The sequence below is a fragment of the Falco peregrinus genome, chromosome 3 (genome assembly GCF_023634155.1).
Source record: "Falco peregrinus isolate bFalPer1 chromosome 3, bFalPer1.pri, whole genome shotgun sequence".
In the NCBI taxonomy this organism is placed as follows: Eukaryota; Metazoa; Chordata; class Aves; order Falconiformes; family Falconidae; genus Falco; species Falco peregrinus.
Window position 1 is genome coordinate 113,461,026 of NC_073723.1, and position 13,296 is coordinate 113,474,321.

General features: G+C 47.1%; 3 protein-coding genes across 3 annotated transcripts in view; 1 reads left to right on the forward strand and 2 right to left on the reverse strand.

Moving 5' to 3' along the window:
- PEX14 (peroxisomal biogenesis factor 14) overlaps positions 1–652 on the reverse strand; it is an 80,292-nt gene extending 79,640 nt beyond the window's left edge. The window contains exon 1 of the mRNA XM_055798874.1: positions 104–652. Within this exon, the coding sequence (XP_055654849.1) occupies positions 104–139 (36 nt within the window). The 5' untranslated portion in view covers positions 140–652. The remainder of the gene's footprint in view (positions 1–103) is intronic.
- A 273-nt stretch (positions 653–925) lies between these two features.
- Positions 926–4,621, forward strand: DFFA (DNA fragmentation factor subunit alpha). The gene is made up of 6 exons (XM_055798876.1): positions 926–1,085; positions 1,343–1,504; positions 1,620–1,750; positions 2,211–2,400; positions 2,793–2,947; positions 3,668–4,621. The coding sequence occupies exons 1-6, from the start codon at positions 989–991 to the stop codon at positions 3,869–3,871; spliced, it is 939 nt and encodes a 312-aa protein (XP_055654851.1). The 5' UTR covers positions 926–988; the 3' UTR covers positions 3,872–4,621.
- Positions 4,622–8,682: 4,061 nt separating this feature from the next.
- CENPS (centromere protein S) lies at positions 8,683–12,460 on the reverse strand. The gene is made up of 5 exons (XM_005237823.3): positions 12,286–12,460; positions 11,909–12,032; positions 11,523–11,556; positions 10,222–10,288; positions 8,683–9,244 (listed from the first exon to the last, which is right to left on the reverse strand). Exons 1-5 carry the CDS (start codon positions 12,322–12,324, stop codon positions 9,089–9,091), a joined length of 420 nt encoding a protein of 139 aa, XP_005237880.1. The 5' UTR covers positions 12,325–12,460; the 3' UTR covers positions 8,683–9,088.
- Between the last annotated feature and the right edge of the window lie 836 nt (positions 12,461–13,296).

Below are 13,296 nucleotides of genomic sequence, written 5' to 3' on the forward strand. Positions count from 1 at the left end.
CGCCCCCCCGCCCGCTTCCCCGCGGCAGCAGCGGCCTCACCCCATCCCAGCCCGGCCCCGCCGCCCGCACCGCTTCTCTCGGCAGAGCGCCGGCCCCGTTTACCTGGCCGGGCTGCTCCGTTTGCTCCGAAGCGGCCATCTTCCCAGGCCCAGCTAATCCATCCCCGCCCAACCGATGGAACGCCCTCGCCGCCGTTCCCCCGCGTGGCCCCACCGGCTCGCACTGCAGGCAGAACGAGTCGAACGCCGGCGCACCGATGAGCCCCGCGGGGACCCACTGCCGCCGTGAATCCCCGGCCTCTGCGGCCCCCACCGCCGGGACGGGAGCCAGCGGGTGGGGCGACTCGGGGCAGGCGTGAGGACGGCACGCCTGGGACTGCGAGACCGTGTGGGCCGCAGCGTCCTGCCCAGCCTGGCCAGCCGGGCCATTGACAAAACCGGCGCCGCTCTGGGCGGCGCGGCAGAGCCCGCCGTGCGCGGCCTCGGCGCGTAACCATGGATACGGCACCGCGCATTGCTGTCGCGCTACTGCGGCTGCCGGGGCCTGCCCGGGGGCACAAACAACGGCAGGCCCCGCTCTCAGCCGCCCGAGGGGCGCCCTTCGCTTGGCAGCGCGGGGGCTCGCGCCCCGGTACTGATACACGCCGCGGCGGCGTTATCACGTGCCCGGGCTTTTTCTGCTTATGCTACAACTGCGCCGCACCTATACGGGAGGGCCACGGGCAGCACAGCGGTCTGCGCGGGGCTGGGCGCTCTGCAGACGCCCAGGAGCGCTCCTCTGCCATGCTTGGCACGCGATCCAGCCGCTGCCGAGGCTGACGGGATTTGCCGCGGACTCACGTTACAACGGCCCGGCAGCGGCCGGGGGGCGGGCCCGGCAGAGCGGTGACGAGCGGCGAGGCCCCCGGCCGCTCCCCCTCCCGGCGGCCCGTCTCGGCCCCGCCTCCCCGCGCGGCCCGTCCCGGCGAGCCCCGCGCCGCCCGCCGCCATGGCCGTGCCGCTGAAGCGCTGCCTGGTGCGGCGGCGAGACGGGCGGCAGCAGCACGGCGTGGCGGCCTCCTGCCTACGGGAGCTGCGCGACAAGGGTGAGGGGAGGCTGCCCGCGCTGTGCGGCGGGCCGGGGCCCGGGTGGCGGCTGCCGCGGGCGGAGGCGTGGGAACGGCACCGCACCGCGCCTTCAGCGGGCTGCGCGGCTGGACGGGGGGCGGTGCGGGCGCAGCGCGGCCCCGGCCCCTGCCCCCTGGTCCCGGCTGCTGCGGGTCGCGGGTCGCCTGTGGTGGGCGCGGCACCCGGGCGGCGCCTACCTCGCTGCGTTCTGTTACGTATTTTTTCTGTTCTGCAGCTAGTGGCGTTCTGGCTATTGACAAGGCCAGGGAGCCCATCACCCTGGTCCTGGCAGAGGACGGCACCATTGTGGATGACGAAGATTACTTTTTGTGTTTGCCGCCTAACACCAAGTTTGTGGCGCTGGCCAAGAATGAGAAATGGTCTGGCAAAAGCTTAGGTACTGTGTGGATGAGGGAGCAGGGAAGGGGAGGGCGTCTGCAACACACCTGGTGACATTAGGCTGTCTCAGGTGGATGAGGAATGACCCACAAAACTGATGGCTCTTGTGTCAGATAGCGGAACAGCCTGGCTCTCGGAGCCTGCAGATGAAGTGGACAGTGGCACAGAGAAGTGGAAGCAGTTGGCCAGGCAACTGAAGGATGACCTGTCTAATATCATCTTGATGTCTGAAGAAGATCTCCAGGTACAGCAGGGAAACCTCTAATTCATACCGTTGGTAGTTTCCATAGCTGATGGATTTGAGCGTCTGGCAGCTTAACGCCTTGTATGTGGCGAGGCATGGCAACAGCTGCCTCTTGTCCCCCTGCAGCACACAGCTTCCCAGGTGCCAGGCTATCTGCTTTCATTTTTTTCATTTTCCCGTGCACCCTTACGAAGTTGTACTTTGATTGCCAGGAGTTAAAGGATTTCGTTAAAAATGCACATAATTTGACACCTTCCTGGATGCTTTTGGCTTCTGGCTGGTGGAGTGCCACTACAGCCTCTCATAACTAGGCTGGCTTGCTATGACAAGAAACCTTGTGAAACAAGCTGGGTTTCATGAAGGTGGAGGCTCTGTTGTTCAGGTGGCTCGCTGTTTGTTCTGTAATCAGTGTAACGGAATGAGTTAGTCTGTGTAACAGGAGCACTCCCATTTTTTAAAGGTGCTTATTGATGTACCACGTTCAGACCTGGCAGAAGAACTTGCCCAAAGTCACACCAAAATCCAAGTATTGCAGGGCACCCTGCAGCAGGTGCTGGACAGGCGAGAAGAAGAACGCCAGTCAAGACAACTCCTGGAACTCTACCTAGAGGCCTTGAAAAACGAAGACCATATCTTAAGCAAAGTCGCAGGTAGGGAGCATTAGGATGCTAGAGAAGGAGCTTATCAGAGATGTCTGAAATAGTTGAGTGGAATAAGCAAGGCAGAGTGAAGGACTGGAGTGAGTCACTTGCTTAGCAGCTGTTAATGTGGATGTAATAGCTGGCATTGCATAAGAATTCTCTGACTGGGTGAGACCCAGAGTCCTCTCACTGCTGTGTCACATTTTTCACAAGGCCTGAAAGTAGAATACTGGGGGAAAAGCTTAAATCATATTGTCATCCTTAACATTATGGATTTCTTAAGTCAGAGAATGCACATAGATCAAATGCGTATTTTATTAATCTCAAAATGGTCAAGCAATCCGGGCCACTTTTCCTGTCCTGTGTTTGTCACGGGCTGTAGTGATTCTGCTACTTTTCAGAATCCGAGACTGTACCAAGAAAGGAGATGGATGTGGTTGACACAGGTACAAGCAGTATAGGCACTTCAGCCAAAACAGTGCTCAGTGACCAGATCCTTGCTGCCCTGAAAGAGAAGCCTGCACCAGAGCTCTGCTTGGACAGTCAAGATCTAGAGGTAGGTGAGAATGACATAACCATATTCTGGCAAATCTCTCCCTCTGGAGAGAGAGGTTACAGGGGAAGCTGTCCTTGCTTCTGGAGGTGCTAATGTCAATATATCTCAGTCTCAAAAGTGGGGAGCTTTCATCTGTTTCTTTTCCTCAGTAACACTGCCCCCTGCTTGGAGCTCTGAGTACTCCCAAGTACTCTAGTCCAACCTCAGAAAAGCCACAAATATAATTTTGATCTCTGCCAAATCACTGTCAGCCAGTGCTTCACACAGCCAACTTAGCAGCAAGGGGATTTTTTGTACGCAGATGCATCTAGCTGTATTTCCTATATACATCCCAAGTCAAAATTAAAACTCATTATTTTGGAAAAACAGTGTAAATAAGCCCATAGCTTGGAAAAGAAATTCTCTGTAAACCTTAACCATTAGAAAGTGTATTCTTTCTAAGGCTATGAACTTGCTACTCTTGCTTTTCCCTGCTGTAGAAAGTACATAACTGCTTTCTATTCCTTTGAATGTCTGAGTATAGCTTCAAGCTCTAGGTGTTGGTAGAATATTGAAAATCCACTAGCCCACAGGATAGATGATGAAAGCTGGGAACATCTTCAATACCAAACGGCCCGTACTAAACAGGTGTCTCATTATGGGTGTTCTTAATGTGGGCAGAGGGGTCAGTGGTGGAGGAGCATCAGTAGCAGAGACTGTTAGAAATCTGTCTTGCTACAGCTGGTCTTGAAAGAAGACGCACAAGCCCTGGCCTCGGCTCTGAGATGGGACAAGCAGAAAGCTGAAGCGCTGCAGCAAGCCTGTGATCAGGAGCTCTCCAGGCGTCTACAGCAAGTGCAGACTTTGCATTCCCTGAGGAGCATGTCAAAGGGCAAGAAAACGCTACCCTGGGGAGACTGGCTTAGTTCAAAACGCAAAAAATAAGACTGTAGTGCTGCTTGCAATTTGAGTTGAATGCAAAAGAAAAAACAATACAAGCAAAGGTATATGCTGGGAGCCGTAGTTTGCTGGTCATACTGTGGTCTGGCTATAGAGAACTAAAATCTGGACATTGTCCTGAGGCTTAAAATCCTGTGATGATTCAAAATCATGTGTAACAAAAAGGATTTTGACTTTTTGCGGAATACTAGAACAATGGTATTGCTAAACACAGCATGTAGGGATTCAGCTTTGAATGCCTGGTTGGGAGCCAGAAGCTTCTATCTGATAATGATGGATCTACCTTCTGAAGCCCCAGGCAGTTTGCTTACTTTGTCCTCCCATTTTGCATGTGAAGGATGGAAGACCTCTGGAGGACGCTTTGAGGCACAGTTCATGAACAGGGCAGAGGGGTTAGCCAGCTGCTGTCTGGCTTTAAGCTCCAGCCTGGGGTCTAGGAACTTGAATTCTTATGCCGATTTAATCAGTTAAAGTAAATTCAAAGTCCCATCAACTTCTGTGCTTTTTCTGTAAGGAACTCTAGCCTCTTGGGTGCCGTGTAAGCACTAAGTTGTAAAATACAGCAAAAGTGGAAATACTTGCTTTCTAAGGCTGTGGGGAGAAGACTTGTATTTGGCCTGTCTGTATTACTCTCCTAATCATTAGTGTAGTATCATGATGCTTTTGTATTAACTGGCTTATTTTTAAATGTGTTGAAGTCATCTTTTCTAATACCATTAAAACCTTTTTACCTTACTGTTGGGACTAGGCTTGATATTTCCACCACCTGCTATGATTAAAGAATGTGCTGGTAAGTACCGTATTACCTTAAAGATAGAGGAAGAAGAAATTAAATACAGAAGTACTCTATATTTAACCTGTTCAAAGTATTTAGGTAGAATGCATATTTGTACTGGTTGCACTGCACCAGAACTCTCACCTGGCACAATCTCTTCTTCCCTTGTGAGAACAGAAGATGTGTATGAAAAAAATCTGAAAAGTGAGCTGAAACTCCTGAGACGGTTTTAGTAGGTGCCAGTGTTTTCTAATATCATGCAAAACCCTCTGATTTAACATGACCTTAAATGGCACGGGATGCCAACTGATCGGTATTCCTACAGCAGGCATTCAGATGAATGCACTGCATGGAGACATTCTGGTTGAATTACGGCACACAAAGTTAGACTGCCAGTGTAACTAATAAATATTAAGAACAGTTTAGTGCCTTTGAGCAGGTAAGCAAAAATACTGGGTGTAACTGCAGATGAACCTACCCATATGGGAATTGACTGGCTTTAGGGGGGAAGCTTGCAGGCAACTTTTTGGTCCATCGGTTTTGCTAGGGCAAGTAATTGCTTCTTAGAACATACACTTCTGCCTTGCAACATTATAGGCCATGGCAGGTAAAACAGTTTCCTGCTGCTTTAAATAGCTACTTATTACAAGCTTTTTATGTTCAGGTCTTTCTGAAATAGCATACATGTCTGTGCATTAACAGAATTTTTGAAGGACACTCTATTGCACTCAAAGCTAATTATGCTGGCTACCAATTGAGATAGCACGCATTGAGCAGACCAGCTGTCAGCAAGCTTTTTATGTGAGCTTATGTCTCAGCTTGCGGTTACTGTTCCCTCCATTGTAAGCCAGTTTTTCAGTCTTGCTCAAAGCTGCAATGCTTTTGCTTTTTTCAAGCTCAGCTTGGCAATGGAAATCCTACTCCTCAAGCTGTACAAAGAGGAAAGAAGGGTTTTACCTGTGGCTTTTCCACATCTACTTAATATAGCAGATAGCATAATTACTTCTATCCTGTGTTATTAAGAATATTTAACTCACCTAATTCCAGGCAAACTCTGACATGGAGTTACAGGGACCGTGCTGATCGTTGTTGTTAGGAAGGCAGTGGTGGTCCTTCCAGTCTAGCCTTAAGGAAAAAAACAAATGCAGGGTTTTCATTGCTGCTTTTTCCTCTTTTATCAAGGTTAGAGCCCTTTAGTTGTCTGTAAATTATTAAATGTTGCAGTTCTTATGTTACAGAATTCAATTTGTCAACTGGACCTAGCCCAGTATGATTTAAAACTGTTACTTTTGTCTTAAGTGTTCTGTTCTAATAGAACAAAAAATTTTAACAAATCAGATTTTCATAATCTGATAGGAGCTGCAGTTTTACTCTATCCTAAAGCTGAGCTGGCAGTTTAATAGTAATATTGACTATTATTTGCAAAAAGAGCAGGTATGTAATACTTAACTCTCTTTAAAGCTCAGAAGTTTCCATGAAGAATACGCAGCAATTAACTACTGGCTAAGAGACTTCAATGCTGCATATCACCTTGTAATTTCTATCAAAAATCCTTTTTGTTTTATGTTTTGGGGTTTTTTTATTTATAGACTATGTATTGCTTCTTGGATCTCTCTTAATAGCACAATAAAAAATGAAAACTGCTAGAACATCTCCATTTAATGAGATTTTTAAATTTTACAGTTACCTGTAAAAATTGATCTTTTTTTTACCGTAGACTTTACTATAGATCTTTAGATCATTACATTGGGAAAGTTGGTTCATAACTAGAATTCCCTGTTGGTGATAACAAGGAGATGCTGCCAGACAGAGTATTTCCACAGCAAATAATGAGAAAGCTTTTCAGTAAACTGTCTTTAGCCTTTAGCCAGCACCTTCTGTATTGTATACCATTAGTGTATGTGTATTTGGAGGCGAAGTTACAGGAGATTTAATATGAGGACAAGTGAGAACATCAGAGCTAACAAACTTGAAGACATGATCTCTCTTCCTGTGATGCTGGGCGTAATGACCTCAAAAAAAAACCCCACCAACAAACAGCTGTGTAACAAACATCCACTAGGCCTTCCTCTTGAAAGATAGTTACTATGTTTTCAAAATGCTTGATGCTTTTAAAGGCCAAGGAGTCCTGTGAAATAAATACCAATTTTCTACTCAAGAAAGGAATAGGATGAACAATAGAAGCAACTACAATAGAACTATGCATGTCTTAGTAACCAGATCCCTACAGAAGTTGCTTCTTCAGAGACAGAAGTGGATAAGAGCAAAAGATACTCGATCATATTTTGCTTATATTACCTACGCAAGTCAGGAGAAACCATCCACCTAAAACATGCTCTGTAATCTAATTTAACCTTAAACTAGATGTACATTTTGTAGACATGAAGTATCTTTGATTCACTTGAGCTTATTTAAGCTGCACAGACACTTTTAACTATGCAAAAATTAGCATTTCCTTGATTTTATTCCTGTAGTACTTAAGAAGCTGTAACTTTTGAACAGGATGACTGACCTGCCTATGATTCATAAAGATAGATTTTGTATAGGTGTTCAAGAGGGAAGGACACACTATGAAAGGTCTAAAACACAGCCAGAAGATGTGTGAAAACCTGGGGTGGCTGCCATGACGTTTTTCAGGGTAAAACTTTTAGAACATCAAAGCCTTGAGTTAAAGTCTTCATCATTAATACATTCAAGTAGACAAAACTACCTTGTAACAGATTCCTTCTTCAGCAACAGATTTGCCATGAATGAGTATCCTCAGTTAATGATCTTCAGCACTGCATTAGTGATTCTTCCCTTAAAGTACCAAGAAAAACCTTTTGTATCTCCTGTGGGATTGGGTTGATAACCAGGGCATATTAATGTAAATAAAGGCTCTTTATTTACATTAATACATGAACTTCAAGAAAGCAAGTAATGTATAGCAGCATTAAAACAATTAAAAAAATAAAAATTAACAAACAAACAAACCAACCAAAACCACAACTCAACCCAACTAAACCAACCAACCAAAAAAACCTAAACCCAAAACCTATATGAAAACTGAATAATGTAAGCACTGGTATGCCAAGAGGATTTACTTCCTGTTGATTACAAAATTACTGGTTTATTACCTACCTAGCCTATATCAGTCAGTAGAATTCTAAAAGATATCTCATCCCTGGAAGTGGAACAGGTTGGGATAGGGGAAAGGGAGGGTATTTAAGTGTCATTGTGTCAGATTTTCTGTATAGAGCCAGACACAAAGATTCGTGCCATTCCTATTTTCCTCTATGCAGTAGCACTTGATCGATATTGGATAGTTACAGCCTACAAAAGGCATAGGTTTTCCCCCCTATCCACTACTGCTTAACAGCTCAAATACAGAGCAAGAATAAAAGAGACCACATGTAAGCAGTCCAGAGCATTATTCTTTTTCTGTTGTGTCATGTATAGCTGAGTGACTCTACTCTAGAAAGTGCACTCTTTCGAGAGAAGGGCTTTAAACAAGGAGCAAGGCTACACCGGTAAGTTCTCAAGGGTGATAAAAAATGCTGTCATCTGGTACCTTCTTTATCTTGGGGTAGTATTTACGGTACAAGTCTTACTAAAATTAGAACCTGATGATTTTAAACTTGGTTTTGGGGAATTGCCCCAAGCTGTATCCTTCAAGGAGGAACAAGTGGCTTCAAGGAAGAGCTTGTCTCATGAGTCAAGGGCTGAGCAAGAAAAACAGTGCTTGAGTCTTTCCTCTCTTGCTGCCTATTTAAGACTATCCTTGGCAAGCATATTCTTGCTTGATAAAGTTTGCCCATGCAGTAGCTTCAACAGTCTTCTCATTTCACTTGGCTGTATCTGTCTAAATAGCTCGGGACTTGAAATCTGCTTCATTTGAATCAACAGCATTTGGTAAGCCTCTTTCAGTGCAGCAGAGGGCAACGGCGATGCATTTCTGACCACCACCCCAGAGCCATGTTACTATAGTAAAATCAGAAATGTAATGCAACTTGGTGAAAGCAAAGATTGTACACCAGCAGTGTCACAGGTGAAAAACGGCACAAAACTTTTAATTGTCAAGACAGTGAGAAATATGGCTATTAAAACAAAAATGGAAGGAAGAAGGAAGTCAGACTAGGAAGGTGTTGCACATACTGAGGTAACATGGTCAGTGAAAGTGTTCTGCTTTAAACTCTTTATTTGAAGAATTTTCTTTTTAATAACAGCAACATACCTTTTTGTGAGCAATTAAGGCATTTTGGCTGTAAGCTTTACTTAATTCTGGCAGGCTTTTCATTTTTGGAACAAAAAAAATTTAACTAATGTTCACCTAAAAACCTAAAGATTCATTACTGTTACTAACCTGCAAGAGGAATCTCTAATAGACTAACTTCAGTTCCTCTATGAGAGTAAGAGAAAATGACCAGAAACTTTACTTGAAAGGTAAATCATGCCATGTTGGAATCTTCACTTTCATTCACAGCTGCTTCTTGTTCCCCAGGAGTTTTCCCTCCCTTAGCTGCACTGGACTTCTTTTTCTTCTTCTCCTTTTGCTCCATGTTACTTGATGCAAGCTCTTCACTCTTCTGGGTGATATACTTTAGCTGAGAACAATAAACTAATCGGTCATCTACTGAGGAACTTCATGTGAAATTAGAGAGAAACATTTAAGAGACATTAACAGGGCAAATTCTTACTACAAAAAAGATGACAGACACTCCAAAAAGGCTTGACAAACATCAATTAGTTTTAATTCTTGCACAAAGCTCTCAGTCTAAGCTGAATATCCTCGGATACTGAAATGCCCTGGCGAGACTAGGATTTATAAATTATGTTACATCCATCTCTACTGCTGAGACAGCAATGTTAGCAGGTACTCAGAGCTGTAGTTTGCAGAGATACTATGTAAGTACAGAAATATTGCAAGACTACTCTGCACCCACTTGACGTAAGAGCACACAATAGTTAGGAACATAAAATTCAGCTCCAGCGTTTACTGTGCCTTCTCAGACAAGTTCACACTGCGTATTTCAAATCTCATGGAAGGAAAAAATCTCACATAAAATTAAAATTATTATTATGCATGGAAGCATTTACAGGTATGTTGTAACAGACCAGTGAATTTAAGTCTGAACATCATACAGATCAGCACGTGAGAGAATACAGTAACGTGAATTATCCCTGTATTAATGTTGGGAGACTTAGCACCTCAAGGTATTCCTGACCTTAGGCTAAAACAAAGGAACACAACATCAAGAAAAAACAGAATCATTTACTTCCAAGACTGCCAATGCTGTAATGTGTCTGTTTATTGCTCTTTCGTACTTGGAACCCCAGCAACCCTGCTGCAACCAGAACACTGCTGCTTGCAATCAGATCTGCATTCCCACACTGAAGCAGTGTCATGAAGCAAAATAAGACGAAAATTTAAAAATCACTGGGTTGTACCCATCCATCATCAATAAGCTAGTGAAATTACTGAAGCAACAGTCGCTTCATCTATAGCCTTCACTCAAATGCTCTTAGGAATTAACCAATTGATTTAAGAATGTTGCAAGACAGAATATACAGTGAATCTTACCAAAGAATTGCTCCTTCTAGCCAAAAGCTTCACATCTTCTGTAGTGACTGTGCTTCGTTTAGCATGCCTGCATAAAATTAAAGAAATACCGCTTAATGGGTTTGCCAACATTAGTTGTAAAAGGCTATGCAGCATCTAATTAAGAACACTAACTAAATGGGCTTAATAGGGACCCAGTAAACCAAACATGCCTAACTTTTCCAACTGTAATGCACAAAAACCTTTTTTACAAATTTGTGCATGTATATCTAAATTTCCACACTTCTTTGTGAAAACCCTAGAATTTCAACAACCAGAACTTTAAGCACCACTGTTCCATTCCCTTTTAATTGCCAGTAGGTCACTGTGTTAAGCTCTGACTCCTTAAAACATTCCTTTACCTCCTTGGAGCAACCACATGAAACACAGGCATGCTAGTAAGCATCTGTCACTCCCAAACCATCCAGTACTGCTAGGTATCAACACATTTAACAACTATATTGTGGTGGGTTGACCTTGGCTAGATGCCAGGTGGCCACCAAGCCGCTCTATCACTCCTTTCCTTAGAACAGGGGGGGGAAGAAAATAGGATTGAAAAAACCCTCATGCGTCAAGATAAAGGCAGTTTAACAAAGCAATGGCAAAAGGCTCACACACAGAAGCAAAGGAAAACAAAATACGTTATTCTATACTTCCCATCAGCAGGCCGTGTTCGGCCACTTCCCAGACACCAGGACTTCAGTATGTGTAGAAGTTGTTCCAGAAGACAAACATTATACATAACGAATGCCCCCCTATTCCTCCTCCTTTCTCTTTGCTTTTCTATCTGAGCAGACGTCATACAGTATGGAATATCCCGTTGGTCACTTTGGGTCAGCTGTCCTGGTTATGTCCCCTCCCAAGATCTTGCCCACCCCCAGCCTACAGGTGAAGGGGGGAAGCGTTGGAGAGACAGCCTGGATGCTGCAATCACTGCTCAGGAGTAGCCAAAACACTGCTGCGTTATCACCACCTTTCTAGCTACCAACACAAGCACATCCTTGTGAGGGCTGCTATGGGGCTCTGCCAGACCCAATACAGTCATTAATCTAAACAATCACTTGTACCACATAAATGAACTTCCAAGATCGGGGAGAACCTGCAGGGGAGTATGTTTCCTAACTTCACAGCCACTACTTAATCAGCCAACAGAATCCTTTAAAACTTGAATTACAAGACATATTTTAAAGATTATCTAGTTATTGCAGCTGAACACACACACACACACACACACACACAAACAAAAAAAAGCCTTTGTAAGAACTGAGCGTTACAATACCTACCTTGCAAACATTTCAAGGTCTTTTGCGAAGTTGTCTGGAGAAGACACAAAGACATCACATATTTTAAAATGCTGAGTAGGAAGAGATATATTGCAGTTCTAGCTGTCACAAATGTGTGACCGTAAACTATCCAAGTTCATTAGGAGAAGGGACCACAACTTGTTATTATGTGCCACTTGCACAGGCAGGTGGCCCACACAGTATTTCCACACACATTTAAATACTTTTCCGAGGTCTGAAAAAGCAAATCACTATTTCTTGTACTTTTAAAAGGTGTAACAGAAGAAACAAGCACCAGTGATACCTAGTTCTAGTGGTATCTTTTTAAAGTATCATTCCTGTGGCAACTACTCTTGAACAAATAGATAGAATGCAAACTTCTGTACCGCACTGCCTGAAGGTGATCTCTGAAATAGCTGCAATGGTTTGTTTGGTGAATTGCACATCTTTGTCTTCTGCCACATCCTGACACAAGCAGCCAACCGTGTAGTGAACTGCAGCCTTCAGCCTCTGAAAGGAGCCAAGGCAGCGAGAGTTCAGGTCTCTGCAGACTGATATGTTAGCTCTTGCATAAATCGTCAAAAAGGACCCAACATAAGCAGCCGTTTACGGACCCAAACACACCCCGCAACACCACGTTTATAACTCAGGGCCACATACCCCCTCACACACCCCCGCCATGGCTCCATCTTGTCCCGGGCGAGCCCCATCCTGCTGGCGCTGGGGACCCGGGGAGGAGGCGGAGACGCCAACGTCGTCGTACCTGAGTGAGCAGGAGCCGCTCCTCCTCCGTCGCCTCCATGGGGCGGGCTCCCCTCAGGGCCGCGGGCTCCCCTCAGGGCCGCGATCCCCCCTCAGGGCCGCGGGCTCCCGTCAGGCGCGCGATCCCAGCCGCCAGCCCAGTTTCCCGCCCAGCGCGGCGGGGCGGGGCCGCACCGCCGCCATGTCGGGAGCCGCCCCGCGGAGGGCCGGTTCCCGCCCCGAGGGAGAGCCGAGCCCGCCCAGCGGGCAGAGGAGGCGGCCGCCGCCGCCCCGCCTTGTTGCCGAACAGCGGCGCTTTGCAAAGGATTTTCTCCGGCGAGGAAAGGCAGGTGCCCAGGCAGGGACGGACCGGCAGCGGGCGGGCTGCGGGCGCCGCGCACTAACCGGCGTGGCGCGGCTGTCGGCAGCGATTCACGACACCCGGCCTGTTCAGACGCCCTGCGAGGTACCTGCACCACCGGATCGTCCCCGTCAGGAGTTAATCGTGCCCGGCAGAGATCAGACACCAGCCAGCTGGTGCCCGTGGGGCAGGGCCAAGCGTACGAGGTGCCACAGGGCTGAGTGCCGGGCCCCGCCCGCGGGGCACGGCCACAGGCACCGCCACAGGCTGGGGGCAGAGGGGCTGGGGAGCTGCCGGCGGGGGCTAGCTGGCCGCCCGGGTATGGGCCAGCAGGGTGCCCAGGTGGCCAAGAAGGCCAGCAGCATCCGGGCTTGTAGCAGAAACAGTGTGGCCAGCAGGACCGGGGCGGTGACCGGCCCCCTGTGCTCGGCCCAGGTGAGGCCGCACCTCGAATCCTGGGTTCAGGTTTGGCCCCTCACTGCAAGAAGGACGTTGGGGGCTGGAGTGGGGGACTGGGCACCAGTCTGATGGGGAGCGGAGGGGGGGTTCAACCTGGAGAGGAGGGGGCTCGGGGGGGGACCCCTCACTCTACAGCTCCCAGAGAGGAGGCTGGGGACAGGTGGGGTCAGTCTCCTCTCCCAAGAAGTGACAGGACAAGTGGAAACAGCCGCA